At 37.3% G+C, this 26,185-nt stretch overlaps 1 protein-coding gene across 1 annotated transcript in view; it reads left to right on the plus strand.

Annotated features, from left to right (window-relative positions):
* LOC129255906 (fibrillin-3-like) overlaps positions 1–26,185 on the plus strand; it is a 75,614-nt gene that overhangs the window by 28,227 nt on the left and 21,202 nt on the right. Inside the window, exons 4-12 of the mRNA XM_064097939.1 lie at positions 1,754–1,870; positions 4,573–4,707; positions 5,988–6,119; positions 12,070–12,231; positions 14,123–14,251; positions 16,851–16,970; positions 21,597–21,779; positions 24,542–24,670; positions 25,733–25,912. Coding sequence (XP_063954009.1) covers positions 1,754–1,870; positions 4,573–4,707; positions 5,988–6,119; positions 12,070–12,231; positions 14,123–14,251; positions 16,851–16,970; positions 21,597–21,779; positions 24,542–24,670; positions 25,733–25,912 — 1,287 coding nt within the window. The remainder of the gene's footprint in view (positions 1–1,753; positions 1,871–4,572; positions 4,708–5,987; positions 6,120–12,069; positions 12,232–14,122; positions 14,252–16,850; positions 16,971–21,596; positions 21,780–24,541; positions 24,671–25,732; positions 25,913–26,185) is intronic.

A 26,185-nucleotide genomic window follows, 5' to 3' on the forward strand; every position in this document is an offset into this window, starting at 1 on the left:
GACCCCGGATCCTTTTTGAGGTTAACCCCCATTTAGGACTGTGTTTTCCCTCACTTGCGAGCATCTTTCATCCCCCAATAGAGTCTGAATCACAGAGTTGGAGTGTTTTCGTAGGGAAGTGATTCAAATTCGGTAGTAGGAAGTGCCTCGTTTGAGTTCATGTGATTCTGTTGAAAAAAATGATCTTGATAGATAATGAAAGGAGCTTGTAGCAATGAAGGACGAGCCTCCTTAAATCCTAATGACATTCGAGTATTTCCCCCCTCTTCTACATCAATCCCTCCATCATGTTCTCTCGTTTTCTTTTACTGTAGTTTTTCATATCATATCATTTTCTTATTTGATTTCGCTCATCTTTCTTGATTTATTGTCTCCGCTTCGTTTCCTTGTTTCTCCTTTCCCATAGCACTCTCTTTTCTATCTGCATTTCTTCCCATCACTCCCCCTCTCTTGTCATTAACCTTTCTGATTATAATTATGATCTTTTCATCGAAAGAAGTATCTAACTGGTATCAAATGCCACATAGGAATTAATCTTTGTAACATATTTTAAGGTAGTCTGTCTAGGTGACTTTACATCATCCACAATTATCTGTGATTATGGGTATTAAAGTCTGTTATAAAAGTGACAGCGGAAGACTTTGGAGATTTATTTTTCGTGTAATCTCTAAGAAAGTACTGAGTTCACTTATAGTTCAAACTGTATATCTTTTTCAGAAGCAAAATGCAGAGACGGAGACAAAAACACAGGGACGAAAATACGCTCATAAAGTACTTTCACGGAATCATCGGAATTTCTATCCTCCAAACTGTTTTTTTTTTAGTCATAAAGTCAATCATGGAAATCAACAAATAAAACATATACAATACAACTGTTTTATTAGAGTCTCATAGATTTCCACATCAAACCGTTCTTATTATCACAATAACACCACTCCTGGTTATTTAAAAGTAAAAAAAGGTATATATTTCCAATCCGTACTCTTTCACCATTGGTTACAAACAAAGAGTTTTGGATTATCTTTTAATCATAATACAGCCGTTGGCCTGGTTAAGACGAGCTTTATTTTTAGCTTTCAAGGTTTGCTCTAAAGAATTAGAAATGAAGTGTTTATCCTCCAATAATATTCACAGTCGTCTAAAAAAATCTCCACTCAGTGAAGTGGCTCTAAAACCTAGGGTTTCCGACCATTTTGCATTGCGCTTAAAAAAAACAGGCGTCGGGCCGTTACGGATTGTTAGGGATATAAATCTTCGATGGAGATGGATAATTCAATCATTTAAGTGGAAGATTTATCGATTGTTGACCTTTTCGGCAGCCCGCCCCCTTACCATTACTTGAACTCTCGATAGTTCTTTCCATGACCCGTGAACTCTGATATGCACGAGCTTACCGATGCATGTAAGCTTTTTCATTTCAGGGGTGTGTGTGATAACAATATACTACTAGTATTACAATACATTATATCAGTGTCAAAATGTTTTGATATCATTTGATAATAGAAACGCCCCTGTTATCATAGGATTATAATGTGTTTATATATCTTTATTTTATATTGTATGTAAACCTCGTGGATATCTAAAGAAGATGTATGAATGCCACCTGCTAACCCAATGATTCGTTTTGCAGCCCATCACTTTATAGTCCGGACTCCTAGACCACCATATTCTTGACCCTCCCATTTCATGTCGGCCATATCCTGGATAATTTGTCATATACTTTTAAGAATACTCCGTCTTTTTCTTCTACTAGGTGATGGCCGGTGTTATCCAGGCAGATGTGCGTATGGGTGCAGAAAGAATGGTCTGCGATTGGAGTGCATCTGTCCGGCAGGTCTGAGGGTCGCGAAAGACGGTTATCACTGCCTAGGTAAGTGCGCTGAGCCGTCTCCGAATGGGGTGACTTGTGTGGAAGAATGAGAGAAAGGGGATAGAGGGAGGGGAGATAGATCGAGAGAGAGAGAGAGAGAGAGAAAAAAAAAAACAGATGGAAAGAGAAGGGAAGTAAAAGAGAGAGATGGAGGGGTATGATGAGAAAGGGGGGTGATAAAGGAATGAGGGGTAGGGTTCTGAGAGGAAGGAGTTTAGGCGTTGAGAAGGGGTGGTCAAATTCATTTTAAAAGGATAATGCATTTATTATATACATATACATGTACATATTTTCTATTCTATTTTATTCTCTTATATATCACCCCTTATGCCAAAGTACCATCTTCTCCATTATATCCGGACGTCCCCTTAATGTCTGCACACTATTCATTGTAATTAAAACGTATTCATGGATGATTGGTTTTCAACGCTTTGTCGGATTTCAAACTTTTCTGACTTTCTGAACTGTGAAAAGGATCATCATTAACACCCCTCACATTTACTTCTCTGGAACTAACCCGACCTCGATATTTGTTCATAAAAGAAATGAACACCAGTTACAACAATCCCACAAACCTGCAATAATTCGGTCTTAATATGTATAATATCTATATTAATTTGTTTATGTATTTCAAAGAAGAAGAGGAAAATATTTTAACCGACTCATCTCATTCAAATGCATGTAATATGATTGATATTCATGACAATGTATTTTCTCCCATTACCGTGATTAAAATTACTTAATTAAAAAAGTGATGTATGCAATAATTGCACATTTCCAGTGAAAAGCGTTTGCGCTTTGCGTGTCAGTTTTTCGAAAGTGGGAAATTTGTTTTAATTAAAATGATTAGTTTGCAATCCACGACCATGCATCTGGTCGATCGTTAAATCATCATGATTATCACAATGGAGGCAAAGCGCTTTTCTGTTGTTCCTACTGATACACGAAATTAATAATTAGAGCTATATTTAGAACATAAACATGATTTTCTTGAATGGATTTCCGATTGATGACTCAGAATTGATTATAGTTTTAATTATATTCTGCATGTTTTATATATTAAGACTGACTTCAAGTCAATTGCATGATACATGAATGTTTTGAGTGTGGCATTTAATGCGGGATTACATTCAGGGGCCTTCGTACAGCGTGAAGGGGACCAGTTTTCATATTTAATCGCTGTGTTAATAAAAATATATGAAACGGTTCTGGTTTGATTGCGTGTCACAGCGGGTGAGATGGAAATAGAACAGCCAAACAGTTGTTCAGGGGCTACCACCAGATGCGATGTTTGGTGCTGTTAACATGCTAAACATGCTAAATGAGTGAATAATTATGAAAGTTTCAAGAGCTTTGCTGAGAGGGTCTCCTGATGCAAATTAAGAGATTAAAGAACGGAAGCTGATATTATAGGTATCTTAAATCGATCTTTATATAAAGTATGAGAGGTATGGGTGAAGAAAAAGGGGGGTTAAGTATGTATACTCCAATAGTGCAGGAGCCCCCCCCCCCCCTCTCAATCTGGTGCCCTCTTGATGAAAAATCCATCGATTGGAAAATAAACTGTGAACAAGTAAAGTGTGAAAACAGCCAATTTTTTTCTTTTCGTAAGACACCCCCCCCCCCCTTTCCCCTGTTGAAAATATCGCATGTACTGATGGGGCATCATAATGCGTCTTTTAAAAAAACGGTTGAACAATTACTTTGTGCATATTGCGAACTTCATTTTGATATGTCAGTGTGTGATTTATGTTAATAAATAGATGTCGTCATTGGTTGGGGAGCAAAAGCAAACATCTCTCTTTATATGATGAATTTGTACAACAAACGCGAACATTAAGATATACTTCTTCGAATAGTACGTGAATGAATAGATAAAGTGAATAAAGAAAAATATTTTTAAAAAAGAGTAAAACAGTAAAGTACCATTTTCCCTATCATATGAAAATATGAATTATGAAGAACCAACTTACATGTATTCGCTCGAAACAGGATTAAAAGATCATGCTATTGATTTCGAAGAGTCGAGACAGCTAAGCACATTGAATCCTGATAGTAAATGTTGTCTCGTCGATTTGACAGGCAATTTAACAGTTATTTCTGCATTCTGTGCTCGTTATTCTGTCGAGTTGTCTATCCATGGATTAAATCAAAAGATTCGAAGTCTGATTGTTCTTCCCTTTTTGGAGACCTGCTGTCATGTCTGTTACCGTTACTGTAGTATAAAGAAAGAGGGCGTATTATAATAGTTATAATGTTATTTGGAAAATTCAAAGAAAATCTTCCTATTCTCACCAAAAAGGTTTTGTTAGAAAATAAATACGACGTGAATAAATGCTTTTGGAAATGCTAAAATGAAAGGACTTTCCATGTAAAAAATCACGAACGCACTTATTAATTACTCGATAAAAAAGACGGGTGTAATTTGTGAAGCACTGACTCCTCCACAGACGGATGGAAAGGAAATGTACATAAATCATTTAGGGATGTGTGATTTCTTCTCTCGGTATCAATTTTTATTTCCAACATTGAATAAAAGAAGGAACTTTGAAAAAAAATGAAATGAATAAGAGATAAAATAAATATACGGACAATCCATTTTAAAGGGCTAAGCTACAACCCGACGCATGTCCCTATCATCTTCCTAATTCTATTTTTTACAGCACATTTTTTTTAATCTTATTGTTATTATTTTTTTACAGATATTGACGAGTGTGAGGAAAGAGCTGTCCAATGCCCTTCAGATCAACGATGCGTCAATACGTATGGGAACTACATGTGCCTCTGCCAAGAAGGATACCAGTTTAGATACATCGACGGCAAGCTTAGGTGTACAGGTAACGTAACTTATGTAACGTAACATACATGCCATAACGTCTACGAGACGCTACATTACGTTACACAGATGAATATGATCGTATACATGATACAGACAACTTACATGTGCGAGTAATCTACTGTAGCTTATGTAATAATATTACATAACGTAACGTTACGTTACTTAATGAAAATGATGTATTCATGGCATAGATAATGATCACATAAACAATATATGGTTACTTTTTATGGGATGTGACAAAATGTTTATCCTACGAGACTGTGCCAATTACTTATATATCTTTTTTTTTTTTTTTTTTTTGGGGGGGGGGGGTTCCTTGTAAATACGTGCTTATACATTGAAACATGGGTGATTGATTAATACTTCCATTGATCGCTGTTCCTATTCGCTTTCCTGAATCCATTTTTTTATTTTTTTTGGTGAACAATGAATCATAATCCCTTCTTTAAGTTAATGACTGGTCAATATACTCTCCATTTCCATGATGACAATAACAACTTCAGAGACGGTCACTTTCCCAAACCATGACCAATTGAATGAATTACTACAATTGTCATTGCTCGAATTTCCACTAATATATCCCTAATTGTTCGGTTTAGGAGAAAGTCTTATCGTGTTGAAATCTTAACCTTGCCAGTTTCCTCATAAAGCGGGTTCCAAATCGGGTTGTTGAAGATCAAATTTGGTCAACTCTGAAGGATTTGTTTCTCTTGATCGAAGTTATTATGTTGGTATAAGCCAATATAGTTATGCATGGGGAGTGAACTACAAAAGATCACATCTTAAAACTAAGCACTGGATAAATATATTACAAGCATTCTTGTTTTGTTTTGTTTTCGTTTGGAAGAGAATAGAAGGCTTATACGCGTGAGATGTGTTTGATAAATATGCGGTTCGATGTTGCATAATTGTATTGAATCTAATTCACGCTAACAAAGTATACTTAGTTACAGAAAAGTCTGCGTTGTTAATGAATATAACGGATGACACGGGTACATGCAAAGATACCGTAATGTAATAATGATGTAGTATATGTTTGATATGATAAACCGCCTTTATACTTTTATTTAAAAAATGAAAGAAAATGTTGTTCAAAACTTATTGCGTATCTTGCACTGCCATGATGATCAAACATTCGTATAAAGGGGGTCATGTACATATTATGTACTGGACGTTCAGAAATTGTTAGACTATCTTGTCTGAGACTGATGTTGGATATCATTTAAGATGGAGGTGGGTTCCAGAATATAATTATTTTATCATTTTTTTCTTCTTCAGAATCTGAGGATAGATGTGCCAATGCCGGACAGATCTGTGATATAAATGCCAAGTGCCAAGATGGCAGCGGCGTGGTCAAGTGTGTGTGCAATAGAGGTTACGTTGGCAACGGAGAGGAATGCACTATCGTCGGTAAGTTGTCAAGAACCATTAGATTTCAATTATTTTTATCTCTATTTTTTTTAAATTAGGAATATCGTATTTGATCCTGTGCCTAGAAGGATCTTTATGAGTTAGACTCTCTTTAAATTTACAGATGGTCCTGATGCTGTTGCCATGGTAATCACACTTATCTAAAAAGTTACCAGAAAGTTGAACCCCACCCTTAACTGACCAGTGCCTTGTTCTCAACATGGTCAACGTTGAATCGATGTGTATTTTTTCTACAGATGACAGCTCTTCTACGGTCGCATTTAAAACCTACATTATCATAGTGTTACCTATAAGGCGTTAAGTAATTTCAAATGACAATCAAACCGAAGATGACTAATGACATATATGTTGTAATTTGAAATCAAATGCATTTACGTTTCATTCTCCTTCTAGGATTTACCAGTCAGATCCTGGATTGCCTGATTTATATCTCAATAAAGATTCATTTATATGGATTGCCATTTAAAATTGCCCACCATATTTTCATGCCCACGTAGAAAATACATTTGTCTTCTCTGCACATGCCTAACCACTGTCAGTCACGACCGTCCTTTGAGTCAGGGCGATATGATTGCTGCTAATAATAATTGATAGTATCGGTCATTCCGCATTTAGAAACAAATCATAACGGTTATTGGGACACAATTTGATGAGCTTACTGGGTTTGAGTGAGTGATGTTTTTGATAAGTTTGAAAGCCATCGACAATCAAAATGATTTCCGATATCCTAATGAGATTCTGTGAGTGATATATGAATGAATGATTCATAAAGGGATGGTGTGTGTGTGTGACGGGAACTCCTGCTTTCAAGAGCCTTGAGTCAATTTGATTTTTGGCATTTCAGGTAATCATATTTTGACTGGAAATTTTGGAAATGGAAAATATGACATCATGGTGCTCATGGCAATTCGAGAAAGTAAATACGAGCCCGACAACACCGGATATGATTCGTGATGTTGATTCGAAAGGTGGTTTGCCCACCCGATGGGCCAGAGGACACAATAGTTGGTGTCATCTAAAGATCGAAAAGCTCGCCTTCAAGCTCATAATGCAATTATTGTTTTACAAATTAAGAGGAAGGTTCGTTTCCTTTCAAATTTAAATCTTTTTAATTGAAAAATGAAGAAAATAAATTGGTGAAGATGGCATTGATGATTACGATGACTATTGGCGATGATGATGTTAATGGTAGTGCTGATGTTGATGATTGTTGTGGTATTGTTGGTGGTGATGACGATGACGATGCTGACGGCGATGATGCTGATGATGATAATAATGAGGATGATAAAGATGATGATGATTGCGATGAGGATAATGACAACAAATATGATGATACGATGGTGATAATGATGATGAATGTGATGGTGTTGTTCATGAAGAGGAATGGACGAATGATGAGTACGATTACGCATAACTTTCAAAACCGTCCTTAAAGGAGAATGAAACCCTTGAAACCAGCTGAATCCATATCAAAGAGAAAAATCAAAGAAACATATTGTTGAAAGTTTGAGGAAGATTGAATGAATAATAAGAGAGTTATGAGCATTTGAATATTGAGATCACTAATGCCATGTAGATCCTCTCATTGGCAATGCGACCAAGATCTGTGATGTCACACACGTACAACTCCCTCATTACTTGAGTACTTATTTCACTTATATTCTAACTTTTATAGAGTCTATCACAAGGTGAGGTGTTCTCTTTATGAGAGGACAAGTACAGAGGTTTCACAACATTGTATCATTGATGAATCGTTTGTCATATGATTAGAATGAGCAAAAAGAGATGTTTTGGGGTATATTTTCAGTGTCCAAAAGGGGAGAGTTGTTCATCAGTGACATCATAGATCTTGGTCGCATTGCCAATGGGAGGATCTCCATAGCATTAGTGATCTCGACATTCAAATGGTCATAACTCTTCTATTGCTAGTCCTATTTTACTCAAACTTTTGTTGATCTTATTCTTTGATTTTTCTGCTTTCACAAAAGCTAACTTGCTCCAAGAGTTTCATTCTCCTTTAAACTTCAAAGACAGTCGCGTAAACTCGTTGACTCACCAATCACTTTCCAGGGTATACCGATGATTATGACTGATTCTTTAGCAGCTGTTTTTGAGAGATGTTTTGTAAACTCACAAATTTCTTCCGTCCTCCTTTCTTTGAAAATGTGCATCATCATCCTCGGCGGGAATAAGTGTAACAGGGTAGTTCGTTGTTCCGAATACCAAGGTATACCCTTTCCCGGCCCAAGCAATATATACATCTCTTGAAAGGAACTTTCAACCAATACCAATCCTTGACCAGTAAACCTGTTATCCTATATTTCACCGAGGCCTAATAGATATTTCTACACAATATTTATAATTAAAAAAAACAAGTGCACATCTAGTTACCATGAATGTGTATAGCATTTTCATTTATTTGAATGCAGGATAAAAGAGCATTGTCGCTTAAATGCTTTGCTCACGGGCACAGGTGTCGCGGCTGAGGATCGAACCCCAGACTTTCTATGTACAGTCAGGCGCATTAGATCACTCGGCCACGGCTCCTTTATGATGCTAACAATCATGGACCTACATGTAACAAACAAATATCGTTCAAATCGGTGATATAACATTCTACCCTCAGACCCACACCCCGAGAAACTAGCTCCAATCCAACTTTACCAACTCAAGTTTAATATCAAGAGTCTTGTCAATGTGGCTCAATTCTGTTGCTCCTTTTTCGCTTTTCCCTTTGACATTATCTGATAATGTTGCCAATTTTTTTCTTCTTGTCACTTTGAGAGATCCCCCATCTGTTAAACATTTGTTGCCAGTCTCTCACTTCCCTCGACCTCTCTGTTCTTGATCATTGTTTTGGTTTTGAATTCGAAACATTTAGCCAGTGATTCACCGTCAGGATGATTGGGCTCTGACACCCATGGTGTCACGAAAATGGAGGCACCGCCTTCCTCTGTGCCAAGAACGTGAAGATTCGCGTGGATCGAGTTTTAGTTGCCATTGCTTCATTGGCTTCCTCCAGAAAGCAAAATCAGTTATTTTCTACGATCCCTTTGCGTTTTCTTGTCTTTACGAATCTTGGTATAGAAAGGGGTTACGGGAAATCAAAATCAGAGCAGCAATTAAACTTCAGACAAGGATGATTTTGAGAGTTTATTTCTCGAGGCTCGCATCAATCTGTACCTATGTTGAATTGTACACTTTCATTTCTCCCGAAGATGACCATAGGCCTAATGCTCTCGTGAAAGGAACATTATTTTGTTAAATTGTCGATTTATTTTCGATAGCCGTAACATTACTGTAAGATGATTGAATATCGAGCTGCTTTAACTAGGGCCTTCCAAAGACAAGGTGGAAAAGGGGATTTTAGGTAACTCTGGAATACTGTCGAGTCACGGGAGGTGCAGTAGGATAGCTCGCGACAGTTGTCCAGGTTCTGACTTTTCACGTCCAGTCATAACTGTGCACTAATTTTCAGATCAATTTACAGTACCGCCTCTTTTCTTGGCTAGTTTGAACTAACAAGTTACTTTGATTTCTTCCTGATTGAATATCCGGGCTGGCAAGAGAAAAATGACTTCGCTGACAGTCGCAACGCGGTTAACACGCAAGAAAAATAATATACCCCAGGGTGTGTGTAAAGATTGTCCTTTCCAAACCCTAGGGAAATCTCGAATGGTGTTACTCATAATTGTAATGTTTACTTTTGCCGCTCCCGTAACATTGGTTTTAGGGTCCTATTTTTGTGATGAGAAACTTTTAAAAAATGACAATAAAGGACAGAATTATAATTATGTACGATCCTATTTTCCTCATTTGAATCTCATCTCAATCAAATGAGCTTAAAAGCAGACTGATTTGAGAAACGATGACAGAGTATAAACAATACCATTCATTGAATCAAATGTCAAATAAACACTTTTAAAGAACCCTCGCCTTACCCAGCCAGACATTCTCCTTCCTCTGATCTTATGGGTCGTCAGAAACTCAGAATCGCACCAACGGACCTATAGTGAAGTTCGTGGGAGCATTTCATGAAATGAATAGACTGTGACTTTTCGCTGACAAGTGTTAAAAGCTTCTGAAACCCTCGCATCTGATTGGCTCAGAGCAAATTTGTGGGTGAATATCACTGACAAAGAGATACATGAAACACCGTTTATCTTGAAATGAAAAACAAAGAGAGGTATTGATGGGGTGCACCATTAATGATGAGACGTTATCTATTCAAATGCGACATCATGTTTTGTTACCTTGAATGTGATGGGTATGGTCAAATGTTCCTGAAAATGTTCTCCGTGAGGTATGATTAATGTGACCGTAACATGAGGACCAAGTGTCACCGATCGTTTTTGTAATGATGTAGGTCATGTTGTATAACCCTGCGTGATGTGGCTTTGTTAACAGATAAAAAAAAATCAACAATGTAGTGCAAGGTCATCATGTTTACGAAATATGAGTCAATGTTGTAGGATTTGTCTGTCCGTATGTCTGTCTGTCTTGTTTGAAAACAAACAAGGGGGGAAATGGGTTATGGTTCTCGAAACGGTTTCCTAGTGGCCCAAAGGAAAGTGTGATGTCCTTCTAGGCATGTTGTAAAGTTACTGGTTGCGAACATATAGTTTTAACAGCGACACCGTGGTCACGTGAAAATGCTCCATTAGTCGAACACCAATCAGCTGCTTGAGCACATTCCAGTTAAAGCACATGCAAGGTTTTTTGTTTGGATTAAAAAACATTGACGACGGGCAACAGAAGCGTCGAGATACTTCGGCGCTAGACTTCTCTGATATCCCAAAGATAGCATAATGTGCACATTTTGCATGTATTAAATAACACAATCTTTAGGTAGGTAACTCTGATAAAAAAACGAATGTTTGTTTTACAAAACATGTTCATTTTCTTGCAAAACGAAGTAATTTGACATACACACCTGTTTGGTACTTCTGGGTAAGATGTATTTATGATCCTTGCCGTGATATTTTGACCTTTAGGTCTCTTCTGAAGTTCAATCCTAAACAACGAAACTATGTAGGAGTCTGAGAGTATGTTTATAGTGACAATGCGTGTGTAGTAGTTCAGAGCTCAATATAAATGATTATTATTTCCCCACCAAGCGAAACCAGTTGTTGTGATAAAATAAATGGAGAATTATTCTAACGTAAGATAAAAATAGTATAACCATCGCGATGCTTCGTTGCAAACTTCAATCGCATCAAAACATGCAAAACATCATGCATGGTCATTACTTTCGTTCCAAAAATAAATATTTCTTTGTAATTAATATTAGCTTACAGACGAAAATGAGCGTAAAATAATCAGCTATTAATTTGAATCATGATCGTTTCTACATTACTCGTCGTTATGCATTTTACAATGTATTGAAAATATAGTTATTGTTAAAAAACAATGAAATGATAGGAGAGAGCGGTGCTAGTCCGTCAAGGGGCAAGTCCGCCCACTACGCGATTCTCATCTCGCGATGATTGGACGACTCTCTTATAATGATAGTGTTAAAGACAGAAAAACAAAACCATGACATAATAGGAGAAGACAAATAAGTTTGACAAAACATGTCGACCAAGCATGTCTTCCCCCAATGTTGTATGAGAATGTGGTCTGCGTTAGATTTATCAGTTTATAAAAACTGGGGAAATACCCTTTTTGTCATTTGTTTGGAAAGTTCAGTAAAACAGTGCCTGACCCCCGTGAGTCGTATCTGCTTCAATCGCATCATAATAGATAGAAGGGTGAGAAGAAAATATGGCGGACACTTTCCACTCTACCCTATCAGTTCTTCTCTCAAACGTTTCATGAAATCTTTCTCATGAAGTGGCCCAATGAATAAATTCACTGGGTAAAAACATAAATGTTATTAACATATAGTATATATTTACCCAAGAAAATATTTGTTACATCTTTTATGCAGATTTGAAGACATGTTCTCAGCGGCCATGTTTCCCCCAAGTCACGTGTGCAACCCAGGAATTGACATCGACCGATATTCCCTACCCAGCCGACGGAGTGGTCAAACTTTATGAATGTGGACCCTGCCCGCGTGGTTACCGAGGTGATGGCGAGACTTGTGAAGGTGAGTTGATTAGGGGTGATAAATGGTACCATATTTCAAATTCAATATTTCTTCATTATTTTCGTACACCTGTCATCAATTGTGCTACCTTTCTGCTCTTGTTTCTTAAGTTGTAATTTACTTCTACTTCTTGGACAAAATAATATTTCCTACTTTTTTCGATAATCATCGATCGAGTGGTACTTTCTTGCTACTTCTGCTCTTCATGCTCTTAAACTTCTTTTTCTAGTGCTACTTCTAGATTTTCTTGCTTTTTATGTTATTTGCTTCTGTGTGAAGTAGCGTCTTTGCTTGCCTTGAAATTGATATAAATGTATATACCTTTTAGATTACTTAAACATCTGATTTATTATCGTAATTTTCTCCAATGTAACTCCCTGGCGCACTAACTTTCTTCCCTTCTGTTCCTCTTCTGTCTCTTTCTCCTTTCGTCTTCATTATCCTTATTTTCTTTTCTTTCTTTCTTTCTTTCTTTCTTTCTTTCTTTCTTTCTTTCTTTCTTTCTTTCTTTCTTTCTTTCTTTCTTTCTTTCTTTCTTTCTTTCTTTCTTTCTTTCTTTCTTTCTTTCTTTCCTTCTTTCCTTCTTTCTTTCTTTTTTTCTTTCTTTCTTCCTTTCTTTCTTTCCTTCTTTCTTTCTTTCTCTCTTTCTTTCTTTCTTTCTTCTTCCCATTCTTTTTACCTTCTTCTTATAATTATTATAATACTTCTTCTTCTTCTTCTTTTTTTTCTTCTTCTTCTCCTTCTTCTCCTTCTACTCTTTCTTCTCCTTCTGCATTTTCTCAAAATTCGATTTTGAATTTATATTTACAATATCAATCCTCATATCACTTCAGTCTTCGAACTAATTCTGTAACCTATAAATAGATCGCTACTCAAGTCACCTTTGGTGTTACAAACATGTTTATCTATTTCTTACCTATTCAACCATTAGTGCAAATCATTCTTTCAAACAATCATTAGTATTAAAAAAGGGTGTCTTTCAGGATGTGCAGGGAAAAATAGTTTAAGAAAGAACGAAACTTGATAAAATCGTCATTGGATCAATGGTTTTCAGTCAGGCGAGGCATCAAAATAGTCTAAATAGACACAGTATCATTGTGGCTACGTGGTTTATTGCTATTTTTTCATGCTTGATCGCAATGAAAGTCTCGATATCGAACTACATTTTGAATATGCCCGTCAACCCAATAATTGTCAAACGTTCTCCATATTTTTTTCTTTATAATACGACCCTGAAAGTGGTTGCATTTGTCTATTATTGTGGTCTAAAATGTAAACATGGTTAGCCCATCAACCAAATAATTATCAAACATTCTCTCTTATCTTCCTTCATGGTAAGACCCTGAAAGTGGTTGACTTTGTTTATTAATGTGGCCTGGAATGTACAAAAGGGCAAGGAAAAGCACGTCTCGTATTGAAATGTGACTGATTTTATCAAATATTAACTAATAACAAAAGAGGATTTATTTGCACTGTGGTTAATCTTTGTAAGTAATATATAAAAGTTATATTAAATCGTATAAGGTCATCTTGAATTGAAATGATTGTTATACTGTTGTTTATGCTTTTGTCACGTTATTTTCCTTCAATCAGTTATTCCCTTTGCTGTTTAAAAAAAGTGGGCCAATGTCAACATTATTATTTTGTAGACAGAGGTAGAAAATTTGAGTGGCGTGTGTTTACATCAGAATAATCTTGTGATCTTCTTTTGGTCCGTTTGAAATTTTTTCAACAAACTTTGCATATTTCCATTCTGATTTTGTTGAAAATCATATAATTGAATTTGGGTACAGAGGCTTTATCTTGTGACTATTGTTATTTGTTCCCTACGAAATTTTTCGACAAACTTTCCGATGTTTTAAAATTCACCATCTGATTTTTTAAATCCCAGATATTGATGAGTGTGTCGAAGGAACGGATTTGTGCGACGAGGAGGCAGTTTGCACAAACACTCCAGGGTTTTACAGATGTTCTTGTAAGGAAGGTTTCACAGGGGACGGATTCTCGTGCACACCTATCGGTAAGACTGGGCAATTATTTTCATTTCACTTAGCAATACTTTTTTGTGGAAAATGGTTGGATTGATGTACCAGGCTACACGGATGTCAGATGTGGATTTTATTCAAAAGAGGAGGAAAGGGGGTGGGGTCGGCCGACTTTGTTTGCCCCCCCCCCCCCAAAAAAAAAGGTGTTCACTCTCCTCGAAAAGGGCTTATTTTCTCTCCAAGAAAAGTCAACATTCTACTCTAAGAAGAAATAGATTTCCTCATTTTACACAGGGTGGGGCAATATCATCTCGAAAGGGGGGGGCACCTTTCATATCAACTTGAGGGTGCAAATGCCCCTCCCCACCCCCTTTCTCGCTCCTCTTGATCCGTGCCTGATTATACTGTTGGCAAGGCTTGAAGGCATTTGATTTACCAAATGACCTACGACTTTACATCCACTGAGAGGGACTTGAATGGTTATGACAATGAGGTATAGGGAGATGCCAATTACATTAGGAATCTTCTATCCTTGGCTGCCCCTACGTGGATTTATCGTCATCAGTATTCAGTTTACTCTAAAAAGTACAAAAGGCGGAAACGGTAGAAAATGATGTAAAAGGTCCTAAGAGTGACAGCCTTTTCCACCCTTACTAAAAACGCTGTCAACTCCTGGCCCCTTTTCAACCTTTTCATTTTTAGCGTGTTGTTATGATTATGACGTTGAATGTACCTCTTTATCCTGTCTATTCATAAAAAAATAATTACCATAACATGTACGCAATTGCTTGAACATCCCTATGATTGATAACAGGTCCATGGTGACACTGTCTTCTTGTTTTATCCCACAATAGTTCCATTGCGTTTCCTTAAATATCCTTGATGAAGTTTGCGGCTGTTGGTGGGCCCTCTTCGTTCATTTACATTGTTTCCATGCAGATCACGTGATCCAGCTGTCCCATCAAACACCAACTGTCTCATAATTATGTTGCATGTAGCAAGTTTTTGCAAGTTTGCAATGTTTTTTCACCCCCTTCTTCTCTTCGTCCTCGGTATACTTGTATGTATCCTCATGTTATGTAACTTTCTGTAAAATCATGTCACGTGTGTTTCTTTTGTTATTTGACGTAATGTGAGTTTGTCGTTCAGAGAGAGAGAGAGAGAGAGAGAGAGAGGGAGAGACTGGGTGTGTGCATGGAGGTGTGTGTGGATGTGTGTGTCTGAAAGATAGAGAGAGAGAGAGGGGGGAACCACTTTAGTCTTACTTCCAGTAGTTCGATTACGGCATTTTTGTGACTTAGGTGTTTGTTACTTGTTTGCTTAACTTGTTAGTTCAATCATGGAGCTACTCAGCTCCATGGTTCAATCGTGGTAGAAGATGGGATCTCGGATGGTGGTAGGTGGAAATACTCATTTTTCAAATGGAATGTAAATCCAATTGAAGAATTTTCTTATTAAGTTGCGGTTTATCAATTTTCATTTGATTCCTTTAAGGATGATGATTAATTTTGTCCAACCTTACAGCACACAAATTCTAAATCCTGCACAGTTTGTTCATGCATTTGTCTTAATGAAAAGTATCATTTATAATCACAGATCTAACATGGGTGGGGGGGGGGGGGCAAATGACCAATCCGGTAGCATCTAGCAACAAATTACTCGCATATTGTACAACACCCTGAGTCAAATCAAATATCAACAAAGTTGGTATTATCTTTCATAAGTTTCTTCTTAAAGAGAAGTAGAGCATCCATATAGATATATTATGAGATGAGTCAAGTGGGACCTCTTTCACCACATTGAACTCGATTGGCTATGTATCATGAATAGATACACATGGATGAAGAGTAAGTGACAAGGGACGGTGTCCGGTTACCCCCTCTCAAACCGCTGAAGACCGGAGATAGAACGAGGTTAGCGGGATGACAGGAAACCGGATGCGGTCGGGGGGGTGGATAGGCAGAGGAGATGGAGGAGGGGGGGGGTGATGAGAAGGAAGGGGAGGGGTCAGGGGTGGGAGGAGGGATGATGGGATGGGGGAAGGGGGAGGTGGTAGGGAATGAGGGTAGGAGGGATGAAATGATGGAGAGGATGGAGAAGGAGATAGGGAGTAAGGAGGAGGAGGGGGATAATGAGGATAGGGAGGAGGGTGGAGCGGGAAAGAGGCAAAGGGAGAGAAGAAGAGGGGGCGGGGGAATTGTGACCATGGCCTGTGTATTTTGATTTATTTTTTTAGTCACATGAATCTTTAATGGAAATGAATCTGTAACTATTGCAATGCAGTGATTATTCCAACCGCACCTTCAATAGCAATGAAATGAATTTAGGCCTATAAGTATTTCGGATGTTCGGATGATACGAGGGAGATGAAGAGATGGTGCCCTTGGAGTTGGGAACAAGATGACTTTAAGAGAGGGGGGAGAGGGGCAAGGTTGATAAGAAATTGACTTTCGACATGTTCTCATGGTGTCCATTGCAAATCTTTCCATCTTTGACATGTTTGAGAATAAGGTTGAAGAGTACAAAATGAAAAATAGCTAATGGTAAAGCAGAAAAACAAAGAAAAGGGGAAAAAGTATTAAGTATAACCTGTATACAAAAAAAGTATTATTGAGAGGTTATTTTCATTTTCAGCGTATCAATATCCCTTGGTACCTGCCCAAGACGTGTGTTTCCGTAACCATGGTAACGGTCAAACATGTAACTGCACTTCTCCTCCTCCCGATTTACCCAAAATGCCTTCTTTTTGTCATGGTGAGTATGAGAGATTCAACAATGGACGACAATGCCGTCCGATATCGTCTCACTAACATTTCCTTGGTAAAAACATGAATTTAAGTTTGATAAGATGCTTTAGGCCTACTAGTGATTCTTTATAGTTTCCGCGCATACATAATTCTTGTAATTCCTTCAAGATCACGGTTAAATCTGATAAATGCAATAACCATTATTTTGTCATAGACCTTAATCATAATAGACTTATACATTCAATCCAATAGAATGATTCATGAGCGCTTAAACGAGGGTGCTATAAAGACGGAGGAAGGGGGCTACCCCATGGATGGGAATGGTTCCTGGGGGACATATCTGGGTGAGTCCTCGAAGCAAAAACAACTTCAGGTAGAATAAAATGAACCTGTAACTCAACAGAGATGACACACTCTATTCCGCCCACACAAATGCCACTCATAGCTCTTTTTAGATTTGTTTATAAGAAACGCCTCCAACATGTCCAAGAACATCGAAGAAGTGCCTCGTGCCTCCAGAACAGATCCCAGTTTCCATCAGAAATAAATAAATTACCGCCTGATTACTGAAACAAGTTGTCAAATGATTACAAGTTTATTGATATCCTGGCTATGTTGCTAGCTGATTAAGTTTTAACTGATTAATCGATGATAATCTAGCCATATTATTTGTCACTTAATTCTTAATTAAGTGATTAATTAATTAATTGTTACGAAGCGCCGTTGTCTACAGCTATTAGGAATCACGGACTACTGGTCATTGCTCTGGCAAAGCGGCGCCGAACGAGAGGTAATTGTCATCGTAAACTTCGATTACTTAGAATTGTATCTAACGAACTTTAGCGGAAATGAGTGTATATGTTTATTTCTTCACGTGTCTCTGAATGACAGGATAATTCTGAAAATTTGTCGTTTTGTATCTCATCATGATAATTAATATAGCTACAACTATCAGGAACTTTACAGGCACGTGCTAAAAAGAATCAGTTCCAAGTCTGAAAAAGTTCACAGCAAACTGGGCTGAAATCGAAAAGAGAAGTAACAAAAAGGCCTTCAAAATGTAATTGAAATCAAATTGACAATCGTCGCACTTGTATTTATTCATCATTTAAACTCGACTGGGTAAGTTAGTTGGTTTAGTCGCTGACAAATGTTTCCCCAGAGTCTTCCAACGGCATTACTGATGACTTAAAAACCGGTGCATATGAATAACCCATCAAAGTCGAAACACCATCATTTCCACCTGCCTCCAATCCGTTCATACTGGCAGCGCGACTGTTCGTTAAAAAGCAGTTCCATAGTGCAGACTTTTCTGAAAATAGGATCCGTATCGGATATAACTTTTACCATAATGGCTTCAGAGAAACATTTTTCTTAAGTCATGACCTTGACATTTCCGGATTTACCCTGTGTCATGTCATGGATTAAGCTGTGATAGACAGTGTACATGCGCTTTTTCCGCTTTCCTGAGATAGACCTGTCATAGCATCCTTTAATCACTGAAATACACAAACGCCATAGACATGTGAGACGAATTTGTTGAATTCCGCTGATATGATCTTTAAGTTGAACGAGGGCCCACTTGTTACTTTTAAAATATGTTAGGTTATAGATCACCCCTGAAGGTAACATTAAAAGTTGATAAAATTTAGATCTTCAAAGGTAAATCCCTAGGGTGATTCTCAACTTAAACTTAAGCCGTTTAATATATTCATTTTATTCATCCTCCTTTACAGTATTGTTTGGTGATACTTATTTCCTTATTTATAAAACAAGCCAATGTATTCAGTAAGAATAGAAGCTTCCCCTAAATATGATACTAATGATAATAACAATAATGATAATAATAATAATAATAATGATGATAATGATTATAATAATAATAATAATAATAATAATATTAATAATAATAATAAGAATAATAATATCAATAATAATGATGGTAATATATATAATAATAATGATTATAATAATGATAATAAAAATAATAATGATTATAATAATGATAATAAAAATAATAATGATAGCAAAAATACATAATAAATATTTTTTTTTAAGTTGAATACTTTGAAATCCTACCTTATTGCCAGGTCTTTATTCAAACCATATTCGGTGATCTATCCTTAAGACTCCTTTCCAATTCCATAGGAAATATCTCTATTTGTGAATCACAGTTGAAGGTCAAGTTTAGAATTCGGAAAATCCGTCATCAAATCTCGGGAAAACCGCTGCTTCATCATTCTAGGGTAACATTTCACCTTGCGATCTTCCCTTGCTGCAACGAGGGGAAGGGGGGGAATCCTTTCTTTTTAAATAGTTCAACTCCGAATGTTTTTTTTTTGGTAGGGGTACAGGTTTATTAAATCCGAACTTTTCAGGGGGGAAATTTGTCCGTGATTATCAATATATGAGGGTTTTTTGTCAGAGGGCGTTTCCTATCTACTATATTGATAATGATAATCATATTTATCATTAATTCTATTAATCAATTCATGCAGTCCTACAATTCAGATGAACACGACGAGGCTCTTATGTATATTATCAAACTTAACATCATCAATCTTTCCATGCCTTCCTTTACTTTTTCAATGATAAGCCACATTTCATAAATCTTGTTATATCAATAACAAAATTATAAAGGGATTGTATGACAAATTCGCTCATTGGCGACGTCTGGGTAATTTGATATCTGGCAAGACGGCCTAAAGTTCATGTCATATTCATCCATTTAGAGTTTCATAAGTCTCTTTAAATAATATTCTACGTCTTTGTCTCCTTTTTCTTCATTTCGTTTATCTTTCTTCTCTCTTATTTTCTTTTCAGTTCTATTTTAAAATAATCGCAGGGGCGGTAGTACCATAATTAGCTCTTAGTCAATCAAATTTCACGGACTCATTATAGTTCATAACCAGTCGTTTTTGTGCATTTAGAATTGTCTCCTAAATGTATGATGATTTGAGATTTTTTCCTGCTTTGTTTATATTTTCGTAATACTATATTACATAACTTCTCATTATGTATTGATGTTTTCCTGTGATTTTGCGAACCGATCTTGAAATAGAATACCACAATAATTATCATTTTGATTAGTATCATTTGTAACTTGATTTAATGATTTATGAAACACATCTTTTTGTGCATGGTTATTGTCTGTCTGTTTGTCAGTCTGTCTTACCTGTCTGTCCATCCTTTCGTCTGTCTTTCCTGTCTGTCTGTCTGGTTGTTTGTTTGTTCTTCTGCCTGTCTGTTCGTACGTCTGACTTTCCTGTATGTCCGTCAGTCGGGCTCTCTGGCTAGGGGCTGTTTATTCCCACCATCCTGTGATCATGAAGACATATATCATCCGTTTCTTCATCATCATCATCATCATCATCACCATCATCGAGTACCCTTTCCTCCTCCACTAATGTCTCTTCCTTTATTATCACTCACTTCACCACCTTCCCACATCATTTTCTTATCCCTTGAGCAGTTTGGTGCACATCAGACAATAATAGTTTTCTCAAACAGAGGTATAGAAGGCGTAGTCGCGGGGAGCAGAGTTTGAAGCAGGAAACGGCCGCAGGGAACGAGGAGAAGAAGTTCAAAGTTACGCCTCCAGTCACACGCCAACGAAACCGACTCCAAACCGACCGATGGTACACCATCGGCAATAACGTTACATCTGTTGTCGTTCTTGCGTCGGTTTCTCGAGTGTGACTGGGGCATACGAGGAAATCATCTGGATATGGCATTCAGACTGGCCAGGAATCTTGGGATAGATAAATTTGTCTTTTGAAGGGGAAGGAGAGGGGCAGTGATGAACGGAAAAGGGTGCAAGGGCGCCTAGAACGTGATGGGGGTCGGACAGAGTTGCCCTAGTTTAAATGCTCATATCAGGAGGCATCTCTCATCAGATAAAAACAACATTGTTCCTTGTGTCAACCTTAAACAACGCAATTTCATTTTAATATTCATGCGCCTGGTGCGCTTATATTCCCCCATAAGATGCCCTATTTAATGTAGGCCCTATTGTAATGTAGATGTGAGAAAATTCTCTACTTACAATGTTGGATATTGATTTTTCAAAGCATGAACAAGATTTATTGAATTTCCTTGATTATTTTAACCTGCATATGCAGAAATAAATGCATTGGAATTGAAATTGAGTTTAATAGCACATCCAGATGACGATAAGGTCTTTTTTTTCCATACTACATTTCAATATATATATATTTTCATATTATTTTTAAGTTCTAATTCTAATATTCATTATCTGTTTATTTCAAAAAGAATATCTCCATGGACAGGCCAGACAACTTCAAAGTTTCATCGAAACTCGCATCAAATATCACCATGCATTCGAAAGCTAAACTCTGCTCTCGGTTTTTTTTTTTTTTTTTTTTCAAACTGTAATATGGCGCCATAATACCATTGCTCTCAACGCTCATCTGAATCACCATCATGGTCATCATCATCATCATCATTAATTATATTATTTTAGTTAATTGACTATTACATTCATTCGAATCCCCATTACTATCTTTCTCCTTAATTTCACCTGATTTCTGCTTATTCTCTGACCATTCACTTCACAAACAGTTTTCTGAACTTATTTCACCAACTTGTGTCGTCCCTGTTTCCTCATTTAAAGGATGCGATCTCCCTGGTATCGTTCCCAACGGTGAGATAACGCCGGACCCGAATGGACTCAATGGCCAGTATACCGATGGTACCGTCATCGCCGTCAGGTGTCAGTCTGGGTACAACCTACAAGGGGCCGCCATTAGCACCTGTCTCAAAGGAATGTGGTCCGCTGAGCTTCCGGTGTGCGCTGGTAAGTTTCACATTTATATGTCGGGTAGATGAAATGAAATGAAACGGAAAGGAATGGAATGAGATGAAATGAAATGAAATAAAACAAAACGGAAATGAAATGAAATTAAATTATTTGAATTAAAAATTTGATGAAATTTAATGTAATGAAAGTTAAATCAATAATCAATAATAAAATCAAATGGAATGAAATGATGTTTCATTATGGAGAGATATTTTAATTTTCTTGAATCATTCCTATTTTTAAGCAGTTTGAATATCTAGTATTTTCAATGGGTGAATATAGAATTAAGACTGTTCAAAAGCCTGTGACAGTTGTATATTTTTCAACATAAACATCCTGTTACTTTATACCACTTCCTTCTGTAGACCTGTCTGGCATTATACACATTTGTTATGGTTTGCCAAAGGGTTATCACAATTGAAGTACGATTTAGTATACTAGTATGCACTCACTTGTACCCCTACCATAAAGGGAAGCCCCCCCCCCCTTCGCCCCTAGAAACGATAGTTGTTTCATCATTTGTTCGGCGGTATGTCTGTCATTAATATGCAATAACATTGGGTGGGGTTCTCCATGCGAACAGTATCTGTCCGCGTCGTTTAGCGCTGCTAAAGCGCCACCCGTCATACTAAACACCGCTAGATAATAACAATATCTTTTAAAGTATGATAGTATAATCAAGGGGTTCTCCTTGGTATTCTTCAGTCAACATGCATCAAGTGCCCACATTTTTACACACACGGTCATTATCATTATCAAATGAATCTTTTAAGTTTATATTTTGCGTGTCCCTTCTTTGTAGATATTATCACAGTATGTGTATGCTGGAAAATTATTATTTTTTCATAGACTGTGTTCTCCAAAACGATCCAACAGATTGACCATGATAATTGTTTCCACACATGTTAATATATGATTCATAATTGATCATCTGTTACTGTTTGCAACATTTGCAAAGTTGTAGGCCTATATGCAGTACCAGTCCGCGATTAATGTTTCTTCTGGTTAGTATTTCAATGATAACGATGGTTACTATGATGATGATGATGATGATGATGGTGGTGATGATGTTGATGATGATGGTGATGATGATGAAGATGATGATGATGGTGGTGGTGGTGGTGATGATGATGATGGTGGTGGTGGTGATGATGATGGTGATGGTGGTGGTGGTGATGATGATGGTGATGGTGGTAATGATGATGGTGATGAAGATTGTGATGATGCATGATGGTGCATGATGACAATGAAGATGCAAATGGGGATGATTATGAGGGGCATTGGCGGCGGAAGCCCAAACATTTAGGGGGGGGGGTTCACCTGAAATTTAGGGATGGACACAGGTAAAAAAAAATTATCAATTTATTCTAGGGGGGACCACAAAAATTTAAGGGGGGAGACGGAGGAAACAAAATTGGTAAGCAAAAAAAAAGGGTTATCAACATAAATTTTAGGGGGGTCCGTCCCCCCACCTCAAATAACCCTAACCAGGTAACCCCCCGCTTCCGCCGCCTATGATGAGGGGATGATGATGATGCATGGTGATGATGGTGATGATGATGATGATGAAGATGATGATGATGGTGATAAAGAAGGGGATGATAGCGATGATGATAATAATATTTATATTGATGACATCGTTTCATCGCCATTGTGACTGCTCTATAATCTCTAATACGTACTCACATAATTCTGCACTTTATCATGTTCTATATCCCTCTTTTTCAAATTCCGGAGTCCATTCGTATTAGAGGATTACAAAAGGGGGTAAAAAGGTGCTTTCTAAGAATGTCATCCTACCCCTCTCCCGATCTTGAGAGACCCCCACGCGACATCGCGTGCACGGCACAAGTAAAGCATCCTCACCTGACAAACGTTAATCACCATTTTGTAATCCTTATCCTATTCCTTCCCTGTATTTCTAGGAACAGGAATATTAACATTGAAACATATTTAGGGTGATACGAGATTGATTTAAAAAAACCAAACCACACAGGAAGTGGATAGTTTATTTCTTGGTTAGTGTGTCTTTTGATTACCTGGATTCCGCTGGATTCTTCTGAAAGAACTGTGTCACTTGCTTTGTTTGTGTCAGGACCCGTGGCTCGTGGAAACATTAATGTCACTCTCAATTATCATAGACTGGATGTCGTGGTACACGGCGTGACACAAGTATGGAACTGCTCAAAAACTCGAGATGAATTTTTCTAATGCGCCTCTTCATACCTTTTATGCACCTTCGATCGCCCCTCTCCCTCTATTCCACCCCTTTTCGTTCTCTTTCTTTTTAAAAATACTATTTCCTACCCTCGTTCTGTGTTTGTCTTTCTGTGTTTCTGTCTGTCAGTCTGAATCAGTATACCATTCTGTCGATCCTTCAGTATCTCTCTCTGCCATCCTATGGGTGAAATTGAACACCTTCTCAGATGTCCATTATCATGGCTTAACTCCTTTCATTCCTCCTCTATATCCTTGACGTTTGGGTGAGAGAGGGAACTCGCCTAATGTTCTGCTAATGCTATAATAGGTGGCCTTTTACACCCTCCCTCAAGAAACTGGGTCACATTTTGAATGTTTTCGACCTTTGATATTATTTTACATAATTTGTCACTAAATCCTTCCTGATTAAATTTCATTCACGAGCGATCCCCCACCCTCAGTGTTTGATGCATTGTACTCAAGTATCAATACTTTCTTACTTTTTAAACCTATTTTGATTTATTGTATAATTATTTTATTGCTTTAATATCGTTTTGCAGATATCGATGAGTGCCAAACGGGAGGCGGTGCCTGTCACGAGCATGCCACCTGTGTGAACGTTCCGGGCTCTCACAATTGTGTCTGTAACGACAGGTACACGGGCAGTGGCATCGTATGCTTTCCTCTATGTAAGTGACATTTAATTTTCCCTCAGGTGAACATAGTCTGTTTCCTTTAGGTCCCAGACACACCAACTTCACACAGACCATTGGTATCATTGAAAATCATATGGAATCTTTGATCAATCTGAAGTCTGTTGTATCAGTGTGCATGCGACTTTTTGGGGTTGGCGCAAAAGATGATGAAATAATCCCTCAACAATTAACATGTTACTGATTCACTTTCTGGTTAGGCTAACATAATCTGAGCCGGACTCCTATGGCATCTTACAATTGGTGTTTTTTTTTAGTAAGAACAAGTAGAAATGTCAGGATGTTTGTGCAGTTTTGTATAAAGTTATCAAGGTTCGTAAATCTTTCTTAATCTATAATTTTAATCATATTGGAAGTGCTTCTTGATAGCAAAATTTAATATCACTCAACCTTTTTTTTCCAGCAGATTTAGGAAATGCTCACCATTTTAGTATTTTCTGCAGAATTGCAAATTAATTAATGAATAGGCATAGAATAACTTATTCATAATGTAATGGGATGATGATCAAGACTCACTTGATACTTATTTTCGGATGAGCTATCGTGGTAGGGCATTGATAAAGATTAAAAAATTAGGACAATGTTGATTAATTAATTTTAGATGGATGGATGCTTTTTGTTGAACTTTTTTTTTTTTTTCACGATAGTATCTATCTTTAGAGTGGCAATCATAATTATGACATTTAAGACAAACATTGACCCAGCAATTTTAGATGGATGGAGGCTTCTCGTTTAAACATCAATTCGTTTTTAGATTCCTCTGTGGTTTCTACATTTGGATTGGCAATCATTATATTTATGGAACTGAAGACAATATTGACATAGCCATTTTCAGATGGATAAAGGCTCTTTGTGGGTGAATAATATTTAATTTTCACTGCGGTAAATTTTCAGTTTTCACTTTGGTGTCTCTATGTTCGGATGGACAATCATTTAATCATGGAATTGAGGAAAATATTGACCAAGCAATCTTTGATGGATAGAGGATTTTGTTGAAATAATTGAATTTGTTCATTTTTTTTTAAATCTCAATTTCAGATTGCACCATTGATGAGCCGATGGAGAATGGTAGGATGGTGCCAGCCGCCGTTGTAGGAGCGGAATATAGTGACGGTGAAGCCGTGGTTTTCGAATGCAACGATGGATTCCTCATGGTTGGCTCCCTCATTAGCATGTGTGAATTTGGAATGTGGTCGGATCCATTCCCTCGGTGTGTTGGTAAGCGATTCTCTTTCAAAATCATTATTCCACATGCATTTTGTTCTGCTACACCATTCTTTAGAAATATTTTTTAAGAAGTTATGGCTCAGTGGATAAATCTCCAGATTTTGAAACGCAAAGGTACGGGGTTCAAATCCCACCTAAGAATGATCCTCCATATTTGCCACTCTTTGCCCGGGTTTTAGTAATAAATGATTACCCAGTATAGGAAGGATTTCCTGTAGTGGTTGGACACGCTCCTGACCATGGCAGTCGTGCTAATTAAAGCCG

Source organism: Lytechinus pictus, chromosome 3 (assembly GCF_037042905.1).
Source record: "Lytechinus pictus isolate F3 Inbred chromosome 3, Lp3.0, whole genome shotgun sequence".
NCBI lineage: Eukaryota > Metazoa > Echinodermata > Echinoidea > Temnopleuroida > Toxopneustidae > Lytechinus > Lytechinus pictus.